This window comes from Sinocyclocheilus anshuiensis, unplaced genomic scaffold (genome assembly GCF_001515605.1).
Source record: "Sinocyclocheilus anshuiensis isolate Anshui unplaced genomic scaffold, SAMN03320099.WGS_v1.1 scaffold690, whole genome shotgun sequence".
Classification (NCBI taxonomy): domain Eukaryota; kingdom Metazoa; phylum Chordata; class Actinopteri; order Cypriniformes; family Cyprinidae; genus Sinocyclocheilus; species Sinocyclocheilus anshuiensis.
This window is the reverse complement of record NW_015547715.1, coordinates 337,372-359,095: the sequence shown is the minus strand read 5'-3', so window position 1 is coordinate 359,095 and position 21,724 is coordinate 337,372. Positions and strand designations below refer to the sequence as shown.

At 38.3% G+C, this 21,724-nt stretch overlaps 3 protein-coding genes across 4 annotated transcripts in view; 1 reads left to right on the top strand and 2 right to left on the bottom strand.

Annotated features, from left to right (window-relative positions):
* Positions 1–426: 426 nt before the first annotated feature.
* Positions 427–10,797, bottom strand: LOC107704150 (hypermethylated in cancer 2 protein-like). The gene is made up of 2 exons (XM_016507012.1): positions 10,663–10,797; positions 427–5,059 (listed from the first exon to the last, which is right to left on the bottom strand). The coding sequence occupies exon 2, from the start codon at positions 5,027–5,029 to the stop codon at positions 3,344–3,346; it is 1,686 nt and encodes a 561-aa protein (XP_016362498.1). The 5' UTR covers positions 5,030–5,059; positions 10,663–10,797; the 3' UTR covers positions 427–3,343.
* A 3,641-nt stretch (positions 10,798–14,438) lies between these two features.
* LOC107704121 (ubiquitin-conjugating enzyme E2 L3-like) lies at positions 14,439–16,667 on the top strand. The gene is made up of 4 exons (XM_016506976.1): positions 14,439–14,502; positions 15,383–15,478; positions 15,607–15,793; positions 15,877–16,667. The coding sequence occupies exons 1-4, from the start codon at positions 14,476–14,478 to the stop codon at positions 16,029–16,031; spliced, it is 465 nt and encodes a 154-aa protein (XP_016362462.1). The 5' UTR covers positions 14,439–14,475; the 3' UTR covers positions 16,032–16,667.
* Positions 16,668–19,299: 2,632 nt separating this feature from the next.
* LOC107704148 (creatine kinase S-type, mitochondrial-like) overlaps positions 19,300–21,724 on the bottom strand; it is a 6,723-nt gene continuing 4,298 nt past the window's right edge. Inside the window, exons 6-10 of one of the 2 annotated variants that reach the window (XM_016507011.1) lie at positions 20,957–21,042; positions 20,073–20,196; positions 19,849–19,983; positions 19,630–19,755; positions 19,300–19,540 (exon numbers count right to left, since the gene is read on the bottom strand). In XM_016507011.1, coding sequence (XP_016362497.1) covers positions 19,424–19,540; positions 19,630–19,755; positions 19,849–19,983; positions 20,073–20,196; positions 20,957–21,042 — 588 coding nt within the window. In that variant the 3' untranslated portion in view covers positions 19,300–19,423. Of the gene's footprint in view, positions 19,541–19,629; positions 19,756–19,848; positions 19,984–20,072; positions 20,197–20,670; positions 20,757–20,956; positions 21,043–21,724 lie in introns of both variants that reach the window. The other variant, XM_016507010.1, reaches the window with a different exon arrangement.

Sequence of the window (21,724 nt, the reverse complement as noted above, 5' to 3'; positions counted from 1 at the left end):
CGGCACATCTTAAAGGGCCAATCGCAGATCAATAAAAGTAGCAGCCCATCCAAATCAAAAGCATGCGGCTATGTTCACAGGGTAAGACACACAGTTACGATTCATTTAAAGATGGTGACCTACACAGAAGCAGGTCCAAACTGGCCTCTCCTCACCTGAGGTCTATGACTGTAAAGAGTTTATGTAAACAATGAGATATTATACACAAGTATATTTAATGTCAGACAAGCTGTCAATCAATCAATCAATCAATCATTCAAAATGTGCTTTGGTTTAGAAAATAGTCAGAAAATTTGGGTATGAGCTTTCATCTTATTCGTTTATACATTTTGCGCTTCCTAGAATGCTTGTTTTTTCTCTTTTTTTTTGCTCAAAAACACTCTGGAACTTAAAAGTAAAACTCTTCCATGTACATCTCTGGCTATGTTTTTTGATGTTTTTTTTTTTCTTTTCTTTTTTTTTTTTTGAAGGCGTTTTGAAATGGGAACACACTCGTAAAATCTATTTTGTAGGAAACTAGTGTTTTGCTTTTCATCAATAAAATACAGAAATTGACACAGTATTGACACAGTCTTACAAATGTAGTCGAAAGCTCTGCATTTCAAAATATGCAGAACTATCCCTGAAGCTTTGAAGTAGAAACATTATTGTCACAGTTTGAAAATTTTTGTCATCCTTTTTCTGCTCTCCCAGTTCTCTCAGCTATAGTCTCAAACGATGGAATCAACAACAGAGCCTCGTAGCACCCAAGACATCATTCATTGATGGTATTCAAATTAAGTGCTCGTAAATTAGCAAGATATCAATGGGAACTTTTTCCTGGAATCCTGTTCAGTACATTTGACAACAAAAAATATTGAACAAGTCTCCCTGAGTTGAGGTGTGTATCAACGCCAGAGCGCACTTATACTGTAACAAAACAAAATCTAACATAGAAAGATATGCACAACTTAGAAAATAAGACATTTTGGTGACTTGCATTGTTAAATATAACTGGCTATTTGGGTTAGCTTTGGTGCTATGCTGAAATCACATGAATACTGAATGTAAATGGAATGAGTTTATAAACGGTTTACATGTCTCCAGTGTATTGATTCTGAATAACTAATGGAGACAACTTTAAACTTAAAAACGAAGTTTGAGCAGGCAAATTCAAGACCAAAAGGATTCCAGGAAAAAGACGTCTGTAAACATTAACATGACTATAGCTGAACCCCAAAGTTCATCATTAGCAAGCACAAACACAAGACTCAGGAGAAAGAACCAGAAATATATATCCCAAAAAAGGAATGCCATTAAGACTTTTTTTTTACATTAAGAAGGCTAAGAATTACTGCTGGAATGTGATACACTGGGATTGGCTAAATAATTCATCTGCAACCGAGTTATGAAATGAAGATGGCAGCGAAGAATTCAGCACTGAACTATAAATTAGCGTTTACCCAACACTGATCATGTAACATTCACCCGACACAATTATCAGCATTTTGAATAACCTTAAATTCTTTTCAACATGCATACTTTACATAATACCTCGAATGAATAAATAATGATTTTTACTTGACGCCATGTAACTTAGCATGGTTTTAGAACAAGGTTTTATTTGGGGCTGATGGCTAATAAGCAATCCAGTGCATCAATTCCTCCTCATTCAGTAAGCTTTCCAAGTATGGTCGACATGTAACACAAGAAACTACAACACTCGCTATGCGGTTTTCTCTTGGTCTGAACTAAAATAAATTAGTCCTTCGGAAAAACTTCAAAGTCTCTCTGTAGACAAAGAAAGAAACCAAAAGACACTCTTGAGAAACGACTGTAAATTTAAAAAAAATGGAAAGCCAGTGGCCCACCAACCACGAGAAGAAGTTCATTGGTTTTTAGTAAAATGTCAAGTACAAACTAACATCCCACTACATTGCTCTTCGTCAAGAACTAAAAAGACAAAAGTACATCCTTACCTCCTGCAATGCAATCTAAACACTTTGGTAGGGATATTCTACAGGAAACGTTTGTTGGTAAGCCATTCTCCCCTATATTAAATTTCTCTTTGGATTTCTCTGACATAAAACTCTCAATACCTTAAATACATGCGCCCAAAGAAGCTATTCTCTACATTAATGCTTTTAAAACTTAAAACCTTTGTTGATGGGCAGGTTACTACTACTTTGAAAGCCTCAGCAAACTTTATACATCTATATTCAGAGACCTCCATAGTTCCAATTAAGGTATTGTTCTTAATTAAGAGGTAGCAATGAGACAAGACCGTACAGACTCGCCTTGTTCAGTGAAGGGAAAAACTTAAATCAAAAAAGTGAAAAATAAAAGTACTGACAGAATTTCTGAAGTTAAATATCACTAAAATGAACCCTACCCAACCCATCACCCAAACCAACCCGCTTATCCCAAAAGAAATAAAGGAAAGAACTTCCAGTTAAAACATTCACAGAAGCATATCAATAAGTTATCTAAAGAAATCTAAAAAGTACCTTTAAGTTTGGCTTTTCTTTGAGAGTAAACCCCTATATACTATGCGAGTAAACACCCATGGCCTCTCGTCACCACTTTGCCATTGGCTTGCATCCAGATGTTGGAGCAGGGCACATTAGGTTATATCCATGCAAAATCTGATAACCGAATCATCACCCACAGTACAAAACTTATCAAAGACCCTGTTTTCCAGCTACACCTAGAATAAAGCCAATGGATGTGATGTGCAGAGTAGGTATACTGGGAAATGTTTGGTTGGATGCACAAAGCTTTTATGAAACGCGACCTAAATGATGACAGACAAGCCATCTTGCACGTCTAACAACACTATCTTAGGAGACACTTCAAAGAATTAGAACCTTTGTGTATAGAATAACTTGGTAAGTACAAGCCCAAACCTTGCTGAGAGTTTTACATAAAATATACCACCAGAACTCTCAAGAGTGGTACTTCATCAAGGACCAAGAATGGAAAGAAGGAATATTTCTGGGATACCAAAAAACGAACCAGGCAGACCACATGGACTCAAGACATATCGTAAAAGCAATGCATGGATTGCAGTGGTTGAGAGTGGTCACAATATCCCAGGGAATCATACAACAGCATTAGTACCCCAGTTTTACATTCACAGCAAAATTTAAAAAGGAAAAAAATAAAAAAATCATAAGCCCATAAACTCATACCGACTGGTTTATTCTTTCCATTGTTGGGGCTCGTTGTTTGAAAGGGTCCTCCTGCAATTTATAGCAGAAGAAAATCCTGCTTTGGGTTATTGGCTCCTTGCAGTCTACTTCAAAAGGAAGAAGTGTGCATTGACTCTTTTTGCTGAGGGTCTCCTGTTCAAGGTGTCTTTGGCTTATGACGGGGAGGTATGCATTCGTAGGTGGCTAATGAGGTTACGCTGCTGGGTAAATTTGCCTCCACATAGCTGACATTCGTACGGCTTCTCACCTGAGTGAACCCGCATGTGCTCTGTGAGCCGGTATTGGCGAGTAAAGCGCATGCCGCACTCCTCGCAGGCGAATGGCTTCAGCCCCAGGTGGCTGCGCATGTGGCGCGTCATGGTGCCGCGTTGAGTGAACATTTTGCCGCAGATGTTGCAGGGGAAGGGACGGGTGAGCCAGTGGGTCTTCTCGTGTTGTCGAAGAGTGGCCGGATCTTTGTAGCTCTTGTTGCAGACCGAGCAGCTGAAGCGACGCGACTCAGTGCTGTGGACATGGGTTATTTGCGAAGACAAGTCTTCCGCTTCTACTTCATCTTCCTTTGGATATGAATCATCATCCTCCTCTTTGATGTACAACTCTTCCTCTGTGTGGGTCTCCACATGGGCATTCAGCTCCTCTGAGCTTGGGAAGCCTTTACCACAGGGGATGCAAACATAAAGGTTGTCACCAAGGGCAGGCTCAAAGCCTTCCTGACGGTAGACGTAATTGGCGCTATTCCGCCCACCTTCACTCTCGCTCTGTCCACTCTCTTCACTTTGCTCCCGTCCATTCTCTAAACCTTCCTCATCATCTTTACACTGGAAGGATACTTCGGAGTTGCCATTTCCTCCACCAGGGAGCCTCTCCCCAGCCACATTCAATCTTTTCGCAACTCCGTTGGGTAAAGTTCCTCGTTCTGCATCTTCACCTTTGTTGCCTTCGCTCTTGGGTTGCCGCCTCTGCCGGGCAACCTGCCGGGAACTTTTATGCTGGTCGATGTCTGGAGGCGGTTGGCTCTCTTCACATTCTCCTCCACCCAGCTCCATGGGCTCTCCATGGGTGAGGTTCTGCGTGTTGGTGTTCTCATCAAATGAGGCACTGTTGGCTGTGGATTCTGAGGCAGATTGAGGTGATTCTTGTGGGATGCTGCTGGGACTTACTTCTTCAGTGGCTGTGCTCCCTGAGGGGCTTTTCTTGGAAAGGTCTAGGCCAAGTTCCTGCATGCCACAACTGCCGTTGCTTCCATTCTTACTCGTTGAGGGACTGAGCGAATTCACTGAGGTTGCACAGTGGGCGTTTCTCACAAACATCTCATCCTCAGACAAGTCGTCTTTGAGTAGCTCTTTGTGCATCTTTGTCTTCTCACTGTCTTTTAACCCTGACATTTGGTTTGGAGTTACAGATGTAGAGGACAGCCTTTGGTTCCTAGATGCTCTTCCATTGGTAGGGGTGGTTGGTTTATTAAGGAGGGATCTCCCGTTACGCTTTAGCTTCTTCCTGCAGAGAGCAGCCAGGTCGTGAAGCTGGAGGTAGCTTGCTGCCGTTAGAAGGGCATTGAAATTGTGGTCACTGAACTGATCGGACGACAAAAGCTTGCCGGTGTAAATGAAGTCTAGAATCTGCCGGAAAACCGACGGGTTGACCATGTCCGTGTCGAGGTTAATCAAGTTGTCATGAAGGATAAGGGATTTGAAATAGATACTGCTGGCTGCCAGGATGTTCTTGTGGGCCCGAAAAAGGGCATTCTCTACTACTATGATCACATCACACAGATAACCTTTGGCTCTTTGTTGGTTTAGCTGCAGCAGCAATTGTTTGGCATGATTTGGCAATTCCATTTCCAACTTCTTTTTCTTCACCTATGAAACCTAAAAGAGAAAAAACTCTGTTAGCCATTGTCATGGGATCCATATAGTTTTATGTCCTACAGCAAACTCTCACAAGAAAATTCACACCAAGTGACCTTTTTTATTTTTACTGACACTTTGCTAGTATTCTGGTTTTGTTTTTAAAATTGGGTGTGGCATATTGAAACACTCATCCCTTATTTTTAAACAGCCAATATTTATGTCACAGCCATTCACAATCACAGGGGGAGGGCATTCCTGTTCTAGAGTGCATCTGATTGGACAAAAACCTGTGAAATGCTACATCAGTCACAAATATTTTTGATTAATTTTACTAACAGAATGACTGTAAACATCAAATGTTCAAAGCTGCTAAAAGAGAACTGTCAATATTTTGGAACACTAACACATAGATGAGCTCGAAGCTAACAGGCATGAACTGAAAACCACAAAACTCTTAAGCCAATCCACATCATCAGATAATATATTTAACAAGAACAAGGCTCACAAGGTCTAAAATAAACTCATAAGAAATTCTATTCTCTTCATTTAAACTTTCAAGCACAAATCAAGACTACAGCAACTGTCAGAACATGCTTGTGGGAAAAAGACCTTCTGATAGTATGCATTAGCTGGCATCTTTTTCTTCAAGTGTGTACAAATTCTCAACTTTCAGCTAAAAGCAGAGAAGGGATAAAAGGCTTGAACAGTAACACAATTTATTTTCTTCTGAGGGCGTCCACTAAGGCTTAATGTTCCTGCCAGCAGTCATTAATGCCAGCCTCCAGGGTCAGTCCCTTTGTTGTCATATGGGGGTTGGGTGAAAAAGGCTAGTGGACGTCACCGACTGGCTTGTGTGACAGACAGCTTGAAACCTGAGCTGGGACATCACCAAGGGTGTGGTGGGAAACAGGTAAACCAGCACCCTGTCCACAGGATGAACAGGCCCCAGCTTGCAGCAGAATCTTTGTAATGCGGCAAACAAGGTTTCTGCCACTCATACCAGCCGAGACTGGCGTCAATGGGAAAAACAGGGAATTAGCTTTGCACAATGCCCAAACACATTTTCACATTCCCAGTGTTGTGATTATTCAATGCCTTGTTTATGAACAATTAACAAAACAAATGAGCAAGGGTGGAGTACCCGTCCCTGTGGAACACCCAATTGAAAACTTTTTTTTTTGTACTGGATTATTGTACAAGCTTACCCTTGCATATTAGAGTCAACAAAATCCATAATAATACCAAGCCTAATAAAATAAGCCTAAAAAATTGAATTAAAAAGTGCCTACAGATCTGTTTATGTACCATGCTGAATATTTATCAGTTGTTCCAGTGAAGTCAGTCTAACTCAGATTAACTATTTATAGCTAATTCATGATGGCAATGTGCAAACGAGCCAAAACCAATAATGGGGGCAGGAAACCAACGAGTCAGCATAATTTTCAGTTCAAAAGCAGACTAATGATGACTCAGGAAGGTGTGATAAAATAAATATAGAATCAATTTCACTAGATATGCAGATCCCACCAATGTGGCACATTACAAAGGGCAAAAAAATGCAATGCTACAAACAAATTAAAGAATACCTGATGCATAAAAATAAACAAGAAATAGTTTAATATTTAGCCATTTCATACTTCATTATAAAGAAAAAAAGGCTGATTATTTTAATAACATTAATGTTTACAATCTGTACAAGTCTGAACCCTGAAATCTTCAAAATGACACTCTCCGTTTACTTGTCTCATAAAAACCAGTATGCCCAGCCCTAAAACTAAACCCTATCACGTGATACCATCTCTCAGGGTATTTATAGGCCTCAAGCACAGGAGTAGTCAAAGAACTACATAGATAACCAGAAAGCACAACTGCTTGGGCAAACTTTGATAGCACCCAAAACCCATGGCGCAAAACAACAAAAGACGTTTGAGAAACACGTTTATCTAGAAGTTGCACACAAGACTTGATAAGATGCTGCCGGTCTTTCAACTGCTTTGCGGACATTCTGACCTCTCCTCAAAAACCATCAGTCCCGTCCCAGAGATGAATCTCTAATCAGAGAGATTGTCGTCAGAAAAAGTCAAAGTGCAAAAGCGGCCAGTAAAAACACGGGTAAACAAGTCTGGCAACGACTGCGCTTTACCTCATAAACCAGCTTATCCGGTGGCACGGACCCCTAGGGCCCTGATTTTATTGTCTTAATGCCATAAAAACACAGAGAGCACTTTTGCTCTTATGAAAGAGGGCATTGGTGAAACAAAACATTATTCATGAGACGTATCAACGTATTATATCTACCCTACAGCAAATCAAGAACAAAAACACAACCATAAACATTATAAATTTTTTAAGTGCCTGAATGTTTCAGTGAAGATTCAAGGTGACTAAAATCTCCAAAAACACTGATGCAAGTTGGGTTTTAATAACATCACGTTGGTTAACTTGATAAAAGACACTTCCAAAGATTGTGCCTAGAGAAATTCAGATCTAAGTGCTTACTGTAACCACCAGCTTCAAGAGATCCGAGCCAACCTGGAAGCCAAGCAAACCTGATCGAAATAATCTGACAAACGACCTCAACTAAGAGATAACACAGTATCACTTATCTGAAGAACTCAAGACCTTTGTCCACTGCCCGTGTGCTTTTCATTCAATGTTATGCCCTATTTGTGCTAAATGAAGGATGGGATTTTATTTCCAGCCAAAAACAGGCATAAAATCTTCTTAACGATGATGACAAAACAACTGTACAAACCAGGCTAGCTTCTATCTGTATTCAACCATTAAGTTTGTAATCTGACACATCAGAAAATTAATGTTCAACAAAAAAAGTGTACAGTGTACACTGACTAAGATTTTTATTTGGAATAACATGAAGCAATGAATCATGCACAATAAGACCAGAATCATGCATTAAATCAATTCTGACAAAAAGTCAACTTGCACTATAGGTCTGATTACACTACTGATCATTTCAAATGAAGTCACACTGTTTGACACCAGCAGGTCATTTCTTGCATTTGTCCAGGCACGCGTTGCAGTATTTTGCGGATAAACCGAAAATGCATCTGGGTTCATGCGCATGTCATATGTGGGCTGGGCTAGATGTTGCAAAATACCTGAGAAACTAGACTCACTACCACCTAAAATTGTCCGAAGACATCAAACAACCACATTCTCACACACCTGTTTCAAATGCACTTTTATGTATGTCACACTTGTACTTAAAAACAAAATCGCTGAAACCAAAGATGATCACACAAAATGCTTAAAATGTAAAAATTTCTCTGCTGGAAATCAAGAAATAAGGAATCTGGCACAAAAACAGCCACTCAACCAGATTGGGCAACCCTGGAATAACCCTCAACAGATAAATCACATCGTATTCGTCAATATCCCTACACAATCCTGTAATGTCTGTTTTGCCCAAGAAGTGGTTAAAAGGTTCCAGGTTAAAAGGATCTAGTCAATAAACATGCCAAGCATGTTAGACAAGATTTCAGACATGGGGTGATGCCTTAAAGCAACATCCACACAATGCATGCATTAGGACATGTACGCATGTAGCCTACATCTAAACTGGCCTAAAAGGGTTCAACTAAACAAATAAATACAGGTTAACCTATATTCTGGTGAAGAACAGAAATAGACCCAAGTTAAATAATTTCAAACAAGATTTATAGCCATTTTCCTGTTAAAAAACATGAGGGGAATTTGAAAAATAACAAGTCAAACCATCATTATTACCCAACCAGACTAGACTAGTACAGAGGTGGCATGACTAGATGAACAGATAAAGCTGTCAAAAACATCGTAAATTTCATGAAGAATAGGAGGAAAAGATTGTGCTCCTCTAAAAGCGAAACAATACTCAGCTGCTGGGTGTGAAATAAGATTTCAATCAAAACACAAACCAACAACACAATTCATAACGATCTTCTCAATGATAATGGCTCTAAATAAACTGTCTTCAAGCCCCGTTCCCGCCCCATCCATTCAACAGATCTGATCATCTGCATTATTCAAAGCAGAAACCCAGAGCTGCCTTTCATAAGAGTATTGATTAGATCTTAACATGAATGCCACTACATCTGTTAAACACATCTTTTATTCTCATTTTCTCTGACCTTTGAAGAGGACAACAAAACAATTATGACAAGGCCAGCCCAAGCTCGTCAAGAAGCATTTGGAAGCAAACTCTACAGTTCGAAGATAAGCCTCACTGGACCATGCATGGAGCTAAACATCAGCGGCAAAGGAAAGCAAAGCATGCATCTGCAGGTTTGCTTACCTTCAAAACATTCATCACGACAGCATGCACAAGACTCATAACAGGCTTTCTTTATACAAAATGGCCATATCTTTGGTTAAAAGTTCTTCGACGTCTCATTCAAGCAAACTGTCACCCAGAAAGGGAGTTACTTTAATGGTGTAACTGACTGATCTAAACCCACCAACCACTGTAAAACAAGCCCCCTCCCCCAGCCCATTAAAATGGATGAGATTAAAAGGGTCCTTCAAGATCTCCTCAAGATATAGAAGTAAAATAATTGAATATAACATTTCTGCATCATTTAAATAGGCTATCAATAAGATCGATGATGACTACAACCACAAACGCACTTTAGAACCTCAAATGCACTTCATAATGCAACAACAAAGCACCTAAAAGCACCTTTTCCTCATAAAGAGGGATCTATGTACATGCATTATGAGAAACAAACAATAACAATCTAAAATCTTCATTGCAATATCTAACTGCATGCCAAACTACAGTGGCAGAAGCAAAGGTGAGCTGTCACAACACCTAAAATATACTTTCCCATATAAACTGTAGCATAAAACCACAATGTTGGGAAAAGGTTACTCATCTTTATGTTTGTATGGCTCATATGTCTCATTGCTGCAAAAGAAACAAACTCCATGTCTTGATGATGATCCGAATGTACGCACACAAACACAGCAGGCAAGACTCGACAGATAAATCAGCTTTTCACTCATAACTTGCGGCTTGCTTTCGTGTATTTAATGGAACAAACACGGATGACCTGAAGTCTTCATTGTGACATCTTAATGCATTGATTAACAGTGCAAAACAATGCATGCATATTATATTCGAGCATTATAAATGCTAAACACGATCTTTTAATGTATGTATTAACGATGCAAAACAATGCACAAATATTCAATATGAGCATTATACGTGTTAAAAGGTAAAACACACCGAGGGAGGGGTGAGACAGGAATGCTGGCCACATAAAGGGCCACTGATCGGGTTTTGCCATCAAGGTGGCGACTAATAATTTTTACTAAAATAGTGTTTACTGTATACTGCATCTAAAATAAAGATGCAGTGTACAGGTCTTTCGTTTCTTAAACACTGCATCTGATTAATGCATAAGCCACGCTGAAACAAGTACAATGCTTTTGATAAAACACACATATCTACCCCTGCATTAAAAGCCCAGTGGGCACGCGATAGGAGCAGTCTGTTGGAGGAATTAGTGTTTCTTTAAAATAAAAACAAGAGAAGAAACCCCTCACAAACCCCCGTTAAATCGCACGTGCGTTTCCCTCACAATAAAACCCCAAACGCGTGCGTAAGAATAAAGTATCTGTACCTTAATGCATCGACAGGAGCTCTTCAAACAGTCCTTCTGTTTTCACATCTCACAGCTTTCCGAGCGCCATCTTGCCTGCAAGCTTGTGTGACGTGAGAAATCCTCACCCCTGACCCAAATCTGAATAAGAGGCAGTAAAGAGAGGGGAGAGAGGGTAAATGCCCTGCCTCTGCCAGCCACACGCTCTCATTTGCCTAAACAGCCCAGGGCTGCTGCTGAGATGGTGTAACTGCCATGACCTGCCACTACTGCTGCCACATTTGCAATCCAAATGTTGCTCTGTGTGTGTGTGAGAGAGAGAGACTGTGCCTCTGTGCATCTTCAGCTTGTGTAGGGGTTGCTATCATTTCTAATTCTAGTATAGTAACTATGCATGCTTTTATATTAAACTATAAAAGGAATATTTGTACTTTTATGAGTGCACTTTTAATTTTGAGGTAAAAAGGTGGTTAAAACCACTTACAGCGTAAAATACATTCACTGAAATATAAATTGCTGTAGAAACAATTTTCACTCAGAAATTGCTACCCAGATAGCACACTTCAAAATCTGCAAGATGTCTGTTAAAGATCGCTTCATCTGCTGTGTACAAACATCTGATAGACGTCTTTAAGATGTCAGTTTTACATACATTCTAAATCATAAACATCTTAAAGACATTTTAAAGACGTCGGATAGGAAACGTCCTATAGATGTATTGCAGATGAGCAAACTCTCTAAACAATACAGATGTCAAATAGACGTCTCCGTGATGTAGGCCTACATGTGCTATCAGGGTAGTAGGCTACATTTCACAAACAATGACAAAACACAAGTAACACATTGAATTTAGGAGTAGGAAAACGTAAAAAAAATGTTATTTTAAAACATACTAATTAAATGTGTATTTACAACAACAATTTTTGTTTTACAGTGCATTTAGTCAAGTCACATTTATTTATATAGGCTAGTGCTTTATACAATAGCCTACAGATGCTTTCAAAGCAGTTTCACCATAATAAACAGGACCAGCTAAAGTGTTTTTGAAAAGGTTTAAATCAGACATAGATACAAGCTGTTTTTTTTGTGGTGACCCTAATGAAACTGATATGCATATCTTTTGGGATTGTCCTCATGCACACACAGCTATTTTGGATTGAATTTTCAATTCGGTTAATTTAATTTTTAATTGATTTTGATCTTTCGTTTTGTATTATTTATGGTTACATACGTCTATAAATGGTGCTTTGCATGTAATGTCACCTCTTTGTATGTAATGTTGATATTCTCTGTATTTTTATATTTGGCACACTCTTAAAAATAAAGGTGCTTCACGATGCCATAGAAGAACCTTTTTGTCTAAATGGTTCCATAAAGAACCTTTAACATCTGAAGAACCTTGCTGTTTCACAAAACCTTCTTTGTGGCAAAAGAAGGTTCTTCAGATTATAAAAACGTAAGAAATAAATGGTTCTTTAAAGAACCTATGACTGAATTGCTCTTTGTGGAACCAAAAATGGTTCTTCTATGGCATCGCTTGAAGAACCTTTTGAAGCACCTTTATTTTTTAAGAGTGTACCTTGGCATTAATAAAAACAACAAAAAACAAAACAGTAATAAACAGGAAATAACTGTTAATGATACAAATTAATCAATTACAGCTGTGTAGAAGACAATAGTGTCATTATACAGCTCAAATAAGTTCAAGTGTTTGCGTTCTCATCTGATAGTGTCAGTGCAGTTAGATCAATAACACTTTCTGAATATGAATGGTCTTTTTAAGCACTTATTTAGCCATATAGATTTATACAAATTGAAGTCCGATTTCAAATAAAATTGAAAATAAATTGAAGACTGATTTCAAACCTACAGAAATTGTCACGGTGCGAGTGGAGAGATGAAGCGAGGACTCAAGTGCAGGATGAATGGTTCTTTCCTTTAATAATAAAATGAAACAAAAACAACTCGAGGGGGGAAAAACAGACAGACAGGCAAGCTAGGAACTGCACTACATGCAGACATAACACACACAATGAAAAACAATAGATCAGCACAGGATTACAGACACCAGGAGAATAAATAGGACACCAAATGAGGAGGCTAGCCAGGGAGACACAGGTGGAGCAACTTAAACAATAATGAGGTAACCAGATGGGCGGGGCAAGACAATAGACAGGAGAGAGCACATGGCACCAAACAAACACAACACAAGCCATGTGCTCACAGAACACACTGTCATCTGGTGGCCATCATGGGCACACCCGCTGAAGACTGTGACAGAAATAAGTTTGTTTGTTTTTTAGATAATTGTCTATTTTCACAAAATTGAAAATTTCTAAATTAAAGAGCTATGTTCGGTTGTGCACATCACCTCATCGTGAGGCTAACATCTTGATATGTTATATTGTGGTTTATTAGGTGCATCTTAGCTACAATAAATTTGTTTAGAAATTAAATAAGAACACTTATTTGATACAAATGATACTTGTACAAATATTTTTACAAGCATTTGATTTTGCTTCAATATTTGTTTTTTAATGTTTAAGTCAAACTTTCTCTTAATATTATAACTTTAGGCCAGACAGTTTTGCTGTTTTGTATGCTGAATACTTCTGGTTTTCAAGCCCCTGGTGTTGCGAGAGACCAACTAGAACAGCAGGTTTGTAAAGAAGTTTCTGTTGACACTCGTTAACATGTTCTCTGGAGTAGAAGTGAAAATATGTTAAACATTATGAACAATAGAAAGTATAGAAAAGGAAATATGTAAGATGTATTTTTTAGTGGCAGGACAAAAATTGCTTTTACTTTCTATTTTTCTTCTTTCAGTTTTGGACATATTAATTTTTTTCATTACATATAGGCTACTACAATAAGCAGACATGTGTGGCCCAGTGATTATTGCTCTGTCACATGTAGAGTGTGTTTGGGTCAGAATGTGCAGCACTATTCAAGTGCTCTTACACACCCTAGTGGACTCGGTTTGTTTTACTTTCTTATATTGAAGCAGATTTTTGTACGTAAAGAATAGTTATCTCCATATATATAACATATATATAGATGTAATACTTACTGTATAAAATTTAGAATTGTTGTCATCTTAAAAGTGTATTTTTTCAGTTGTCCATTCTGTTAACATAGTTTTTTTTTAATTGTGTATATTATTCATACTGTACTTAGTACATTATTGTACATACACTATTCATAGTGTATGTCAGATAAGACAACATTAGCATGCTTATAAAATTAATTACATTGTAACCACAATTGAGGAAGTAGCAGCAGATATTGCTAATGACTAAATAAACATTTCTATAAATATTTAATAATATATTTATTTACTTATTTATTAAAAAAACAAAAAAAACAATACATGTGTAGCCTACATGGTTATTATAGTTAACTTAAACTAAAACCATAAACATTTTCGTTATCTTAAATAATATACATTTTTAATTAAATTAAATTAAAACTTTTTTTTTATTTCAGCTAGTTGCCAAGGCAACATTTCATTCAGATTAACTTGTAGCAAAATAACTAAAACTGAGATTAAAATGAATAAAAACTATATAGACAAAAAAAATAAATAATAATAATATAAACACAAAACACAACAAAATTACTAAAACCTTTAACTAAAATGAACGTGAAAACAGAAAATATAAAAATAAAAACGAATTCAACATATGGATTAAAAACTATTATAGCATTTCAAATTATAATAAAATAACACTGCATTTGTCACACTTTTAATACTTTTATTAATTTTATTAATTTATTTGAACTGACTGAAGTGAATTCAACGCGCTTTGCATTGTGGGCAAAAGCAAATCCAAGATGGCGGCGAGTAGGCGACTGCATAAGGTAAATATTCCGGAAAATCTTCTTTTATGCATGCTAAACACAGATTTTACTCGATTTACCTCCGTAAATAGGAGTATTGTGGACTTGAATCACTGTTGGTCGGAAAGCTGAAACTTTAGAGCACTCTGGTGTGAAATGTGACGAGAATGAGGAGGAAGAAGCTAACGATCTTAGCCGTAGTTCGAATTTACACTTATAATGGAAATTAAGAGTCAGATAAAGCTCATAAGATAAGATAAGATGATCTTATAAGATAATCAGTGCTCTGGATGAGAGCACTCATGCACGTCTGTTAAAGAGTGTCGTCGTTGACAGGTGATGTTTAGTATATAAGACAGAAACTACCTGATCTGTAAGTTTATCAAGTAAGATCCAATCCAAAATAGTGATCGAATTAAAATACATTGAATAATAACTAGTTTCAGATAACAGATGACGTTTTCTGCGCGGTCTTTATGATACAATGAGAAAGAGAAACAGGAAGTATGTCTGGTTTCTTCCTTTAAATCGTTCGTAATTGATTAAAATCTGTTTAAGATGAAATATTAACGATATTTTGATAAATATATGAATTGTTTTAGTTTTGAATGATTATAGTCATATTTCAAACTCCTGTGCTTTGCAGCCTGTTAAGTGCTCAAGAAATAAAAATAACAATTCTCAGTATTTTGCATCAATTTGTGCCATTTTAACATATTTAAATGAAAACGAGTTTTTACGATGTAAATATAACTATAGATTTTTAATTACAGATGAGAGTTGTTCACATGATCACAGTGAAACCGAAAGTATTTTGTTCTCACTTTGTGGTTTCTCAAATCTCTCAACAATTAGAGAAGTATCAGGCTTCTTTGTACCATCGTATACTATGTGTTAACAGGAACTCGATGAAATCCGTAAGTCTGGAATGAAAAATTTCCGCAACATTCAGGTGGATGAGTCCAACATTCTGACCTGGCAAGGACTCATTGTTCCTGTAAGTTTGAAGGCGTTTCATGTATTTTATTTAATGTGAATGTGTTTTCTGCATTAATTGCATGCATAAAAATATCACCGTCTTCTCTCGATTGAGCCATTTTGCATGTACCCCGTTTTCTCTTTCAGGACAACCCTCCATACGACAAAGGTGCGTTCCGGATTGAGATCACATTCCCTGCAGAATACCCCTTTAAGCCTCCGAAGATCACATTTAAAACCAAGATCTACCACCCGAACATTGATGAGAAGGGTCAGGTGTGTCTGCCGGTCATAAGTGCTGAGAACTGGAAACCTGCAACCAAAACTGACCAAGGTACGGCACATCTCGAAGCCCTTTTATCTCCCTCACACTTGTAAAATATTGCCATTAAATATGTTTTCCCCCTCTTTAACCAGTAATCCAGTCTCTCATCGCCCTCGTCAACGACCCCCAACCAGAACACCCGCTGAGGGCCGACCTAGCGGAGGAATATTCAAAAGACCGTAAAAAATTCTTTAAGAATGCTGAAGAGTTCACAAAGAAAAATGGCGAGAAGCGGCCAGTTGACTAATATCGCATGGGCGCATTTCCCTTGTTTCTCTTTTGCCCACTCCTCCAAAACCGTTTCCCCCAATCTGAGTCCCCGCCAGTCCGCCCTCACTCTCGGTCCCCCGTGGAGCATCCCAGCCGCATTTCACCTTCGGCAGAAAGACCCGTGACTTCTCAGCCTCTGGGTGTCGAAGTGATTTGAAATTGTGATGAGGGGAGCGTGCGAATGAGAACTTGATAAAAGTGGTGAGATTTGGGGGTGGGGAAGGACGGGGGCGAAAAGGTTGTTCCTTTTAATTTGTTCTTAAATTGCACAGAGATGTGTTCAGGTCATGTATTCTGCTGTGTGATGAATCTTGACTGTTTTCATAGCAGACTACTACGGTGAACCAGAGTATAATGTTAAGTCGTTTCACTTATGACATTGAAGAAATCAAATCCAATAGTTTGTTTAATGGAAACACATAATGCGTCAAAGGTGTGTGGCAAATTTTTCTTTTATATTTCTCTCTCATCTCTATTTTATTTTTTACATTTTTTGCTTAGGTTGCACTGTTTTCTGTGGAATAAGGTTTCATGTTCTTCAATCTCAGTTTGTAACACAAACTAGTCACTGTCACCAATATAACGTTTATGATGTCATAAAAAGGAAAGCAAAACTTGATTTGACTTTGTGTCTGATTGAACATCATGTATCTCAAGAACTTTCTGGGACACACAAACATTTAAGACTCTTTTAAAAATTCTTGGTAACACTTTAGATTAAGGAATACATATTCGCTATTAACTAAGAGTTTTCCCTCAGTAAACTCCTAATTTCCTGCTTATTGATAGTAAATTGGAAGTGGTAGTAGTAATGTTTAGGTATTGGGTTGGGTTAAGGGATCTAGAATATAATCATGCATTGATATGTGCTTTATAAGTACTAATAAACAGCCAGTATTCTAGTAATATGCATTCTAATAAGCAACTGGTTAATAGTAAATAGTGTTCCCTAATCTAAAGTGTTACCGAATTCTTCTAATAACCTCCCCTTTTAACTGCATGTGAGATCACTGCACCAAGTTAAAGCAATAGTACTGTTTTGTCAAGGTTAAAGGATGTATTTTTTTATCACAATAGGGGGTTATGCAATTAATATAAAAAAAAAATAATAATAATAAACCTGTGCAGTCCTATAGTTATGCAAAATCCAAAACATATTGTGTATCTAACGATGAAGCACTTCATCATCATGGCCATTAGGGTGCGTTTGATGCTTCTGATCCAGGAAAACGTGGACCGCATGAATCGCCAAATCACTGAAGAAGATCTGATTACAATACTGGATTAAGGACATTCAAGGTAAATGGCTCGATTTGTGCAATTCTGTTATAATATATTTTATTTATAGACTACAGAACTGCACCGTGCAATGAGTTTACTTGATTACAACAAACTACCATAGTTGCCGCCAAAATACACAAGTACTTGTACGGTTATTGCCAGCTGATATTGTGATAATTTGCTATTAGCCACCAATTTAATCCAAATAGAAATCAAACTAAATTCTCGGTAATGGTAGTCATACCTACAGCTTTACACACACTTGGTAAGTTTGTAAAAGTTAAAGTATTTCTTAAATTATTTTTTCAGGACAAAAGTGTATAATAAGATGATTAGACCATTTAACCTAGAATTTACTGATTTTCTCATATTGACAAGTGTTTTTATATATAGTTCAGCGTTCCTCTGTCTATACAAATAGTGGTGGTTCCAAGGTACAGTGATGTTATCAGATGGTAAATTGTTTTATCATCATAGTCATTGGCTACATTTAAGTTTAGTTGCATGTAGACCCTCTAAAATACCCCTAATTTTTTTTAGTGACTTCTACAGCCAACACAGTGAACCCATTTTGTCGAAGCGCACACGTATTTACCCCCACCCCTAACCTGCTAGAACCAAGATTAGCATTAGATACAGCACTAAGCAGGTCTAAATGGAGAAATTAGCCCCACTGGATTAGTCTGTCTAACGATGGGAGGCCAGTGTCTGTCGTTAAATTAATTACAGTTTAAACAATTGTGTTAAGAAGGTTGGGCCTTTCTGCACTTTATAACTGAAAGACTATGTTCGGACAAACACTGTGCTTACATAGTGTATAAAGATTTTTTTACTCAATCAACTGCTCAGATGATCAAATATATTGAGTAGGTGACATTGAGACAGACCTCAGACTCGTCAAGACATCTGAGAGAGAAAAAAAAGAGTCTTGGTTTGACCATACCTGTCAACATTTGGGTACCAAAATACGGGAGGGGGGGATGGGGTGGAGTCAAAAGTAACATTTTTTATATTATATTATTTTATTTTTATATTAATTTAAACAATTATTATCAAACAATTATATTCATTTAGTAACAAATATATCTTAGTGTAGGCTATATCTTTAGAGTTTTATAATTCATTATCTTCTTGTCGATCCACCAGTTCACATTTACAACTGTGTGTTTTCTGCGTAAAAATAAGGGTCATTTTTGGCTTTGGTCTAAACAAAGAGCAGAAGGGCTTATTGAAAAATGCTAATTCATTCTCTGCCAGTGTAACAGGTGGCGCTTTTCGCCAGGAATATAGCCGTTTCCCCCTACAAATGGGTTTAAATTTGTATGCGTCGATCGTGTGAGAAAGATGCGTTTCATACAAGATCTGGCAACTGGACAACCTTGGAATTTGATGTCGTGATTATTCATATAATGAGGTTTGGCCCATACAAATTAAGGGAGTTTTAACGGAAGCGAATGTAGCAAACATATAAAATACATTTAAACATAAAATAGTTTTTTAATAGAAAGATTAAAAATACGGGAGAAATACGGGAAAATATTTAAACGGGATGATAGCGGGATAGAATGGTAAAATACGGAAGAATCCCGGGAAAAACGGGAGGGTTGACAGGTATGGGTGTGACAGTGTAGTGCTTGGGCCATGTGTCCATTCACTGGTTTCCTAGAACCTTAGCTAAATGTTGATATGATAAACTCACTGTCTATGATAGCAGAGCAACTGTGTGTGACTTTGTTAGTAACATCCTGCTGCTAAATACTTTAGAGTAAAAAGCTTCTGGCAGCAACATAAGATGTCTACACTGCAAGCAAGCAACGTTACAAAACTAGAACATTTCTGTTATAACAAAAGAAGCTCTTTACACTGCTACCAAGCAAATATTTTTTGTTGATTGTAATGGCAGCGTTCTATCAGTTGCTCACTGCGTGCGCATTATGTTAGTGGTTGCAAAGAAATAAGAAAGCATTTGTAGTTTTAGGGTTCATTTTATTGAGCTTTCTATACATATAAGACCTTTGGTTTTGGGATTAGTGGAAGGAGTGTCCATGTTTCTTTTGCTGGGTCCATCTTTCAATAAAAGAGCACTGCTCACTTCCTAGACTGTTGGATGGGGGCGGGGATCTTGATATCCTGGCCCTTTTCCAGCCTCTTTTCACACTCGATAAGGTAGTTGACACCATCGACGACTAGCTGCACCAGTTCCACCTGGTAAAGAAAAGCAGTCACACCAGAGTTTGAGAATCTTATGCATGTAAAACTCCATGTAGTTAACCCACTGGTTTTGAATGACCTACCTCGGATTTGCCCAGGCGGTCAAGGTTTGAGATGTCGAAGATATCGCCCACTGCAGCTGTGTCCACACCTCCAGTGCCACGCTTCTGCAGCCGCAAGTTTTCCAGGATCTTTCCAAGGCGAGGGTCCTACAGGCAATTGTTTGCATTAGACAGGTTTCAACACTGGATATACCTTATATCCAAAAGCTGTCACTATAAGATAAAGGTAATTATTGTTACCTTGCTGAGCTTTGGCAAGCGGACGTGTACTCCAGCCCTGAGGCCGGTGCCCAGGTTGGATGGGCAGGTTAGGATGTAGCCAAGATGTTCATTCCACATAAACTCCCAGCCTCTCTCCTGAATCAAGTGTTCTACCTGTCCAAAAGATGGAAGACATTAACCTTATAGGACAACTCCAGATAAGTTGGTTAATGATTAAAAGTATGAAGGAGGTGTGGTTTTACCTGTTTGAGTCCTCTGCAGAACCTCTCAAACACCCTTTTCATGTTGCCACCTTTCTCCATGGAGATGACACGGGTGTGGTCTTCCTCATTGATCCATATTAAGAATGTTTTCTCATTGTTATGCCTTGCAAATGATTGGATGTTTAAGAGACAAAAAGGAGTTCTGTACTCTACTGTCAGTCATGCCAGCAAGTCCTTTTAAGAATGTCTTCTCATTGTTATGCCTTGCAAATGATTGGATGTTTAAGAGACAAAAAGGAGTTCTGTACTCTACTGTCAGTCATGCCAGCAAGTCCTTTTAAGAATGTCTTCTCATTGTTATGCCTTGCAAATGATTGGATGTTTAAGAGACAAAAAGGAGCTCTGTACTCTACCGTCAGTCATGCCAGCAAGTCCTTTTTGTTTTATGAATCAAGAGTATCTTGCAGAAGTATCCTATGTCATGCATTCAATCTAACATTAAAGCTACATATGAATATGTTTTATCTGAATGCAGTTCTTTACTTGCAGGCAAATGTGAGAATATTTATATTGTGACATATCTTGTTAGTTACACAAAAGGTGACCAAATCATGCCAAGAACTTTCTAAAGCCATACCAGATGCCTCTTGCATCTGGCCAGTCACGGGCCATAAAGGCACAAGTCAACAAGGGGGAAACAGGTTTGTCAAACAGGAAGTGGTCCTACAGAAGGATGAAAGGAAGACAAGGTGGAACTGGAGGAGGATCACAGAATAAGAGGAAGACCAGACACTTGGAACACTTCTTGAGTCAAATGCAATCTACAAAAAACATGGAAGATAGGAAGAAGGGTCTAGAACTAAAGAGTGGGGACTGTTTGGGGTTGTACTGCCATGGCTTGTTTTCTCTCCCTCTAGCCTTACCATATCCCACGAGCATCTGGCCAGTCCCTGGCCATCCCAGATGCAGTGAGCAAAGGAGACACAGGCTTGTCAAAGAGGAAATGCTCCTAAGCCATGCCAGCATGAAAGGAAGAGTTCAGTATCATGTTGTGTGGAAGCAACTCAGTTAAAGTCCCAGCTTGTCACTTCCGCCAAAACGGCTCAACGATTTATTTGACCTCACATCGTACTTCAGCTTCTCATCAAACTTTCTGTCCAATCAAATGCTCTCTAGAATCTGAAGCGCCCTAGTTATTGTAAACATTAACTGAAAGCGCCTTTACGGAGCTCAACGGCTCTAGCCCAAACTGTGATATAAACGAACGCTATTGGCTATTTTAAAAAGGGGCGGGGCTGCTTGATATGTCCCACCCTGTCTTCCTGTTTCAGTTAAAATGACGTCAACACAGAGTAACGCTGCGTGTTTCTAAGCATTTCAGGGGACCTTTAAACCCAATCACTTTAGGGCCTTTCGCACCGCTTTAGTTCCAGAACTAAATGTGCAGTACTAAAGTACTGGGACGATTTTGCGCGAACTATTTCCCAGTACCATTTAAAGGGTTGCATTCGCACCAACAGTGTGTACTAAGAAGTGACGTAAGCCGGTCGACAGCGACGTCATTTGTGCATTGGTCTGTCAACAACAGAAACAAAGAACAACAGGAGGATGGAGGACGCTGTGATCGCTGTGATCGGATCGATTTTGCGCGAACTATTTCCCAGTACTATTTAAAGGGTTGCATTCGCACC

Coding starts and splice junctions, on each gene's coding strand:
- LOC107704150 (XM_016507012.1), bottom strand. CDS start 5,029: ATGGAATTGCCAAATCATGCCAAACAATTGCTGCTGCAGCTAAACCAA.
- LOC107704121 (XM_016506976.1), top strand. CDS start 14,476: ATGGCGGCGAGTAGGCGACTGCATAAG. Junction 14,503..15,382: donor CGAGTAGGCGACTGCATAAG/GTAAATATTCCG, acceptor ATGTGTTAACAG/GAACTCGATGAAATCCGTAA. Junction 15,479..15,606: donor GGCAAGGACTCATTGTTCCT/GTAAGTTTGAAG, acceptor TTTCTCTTTCAG/GACAACCCTCCATACGACAA.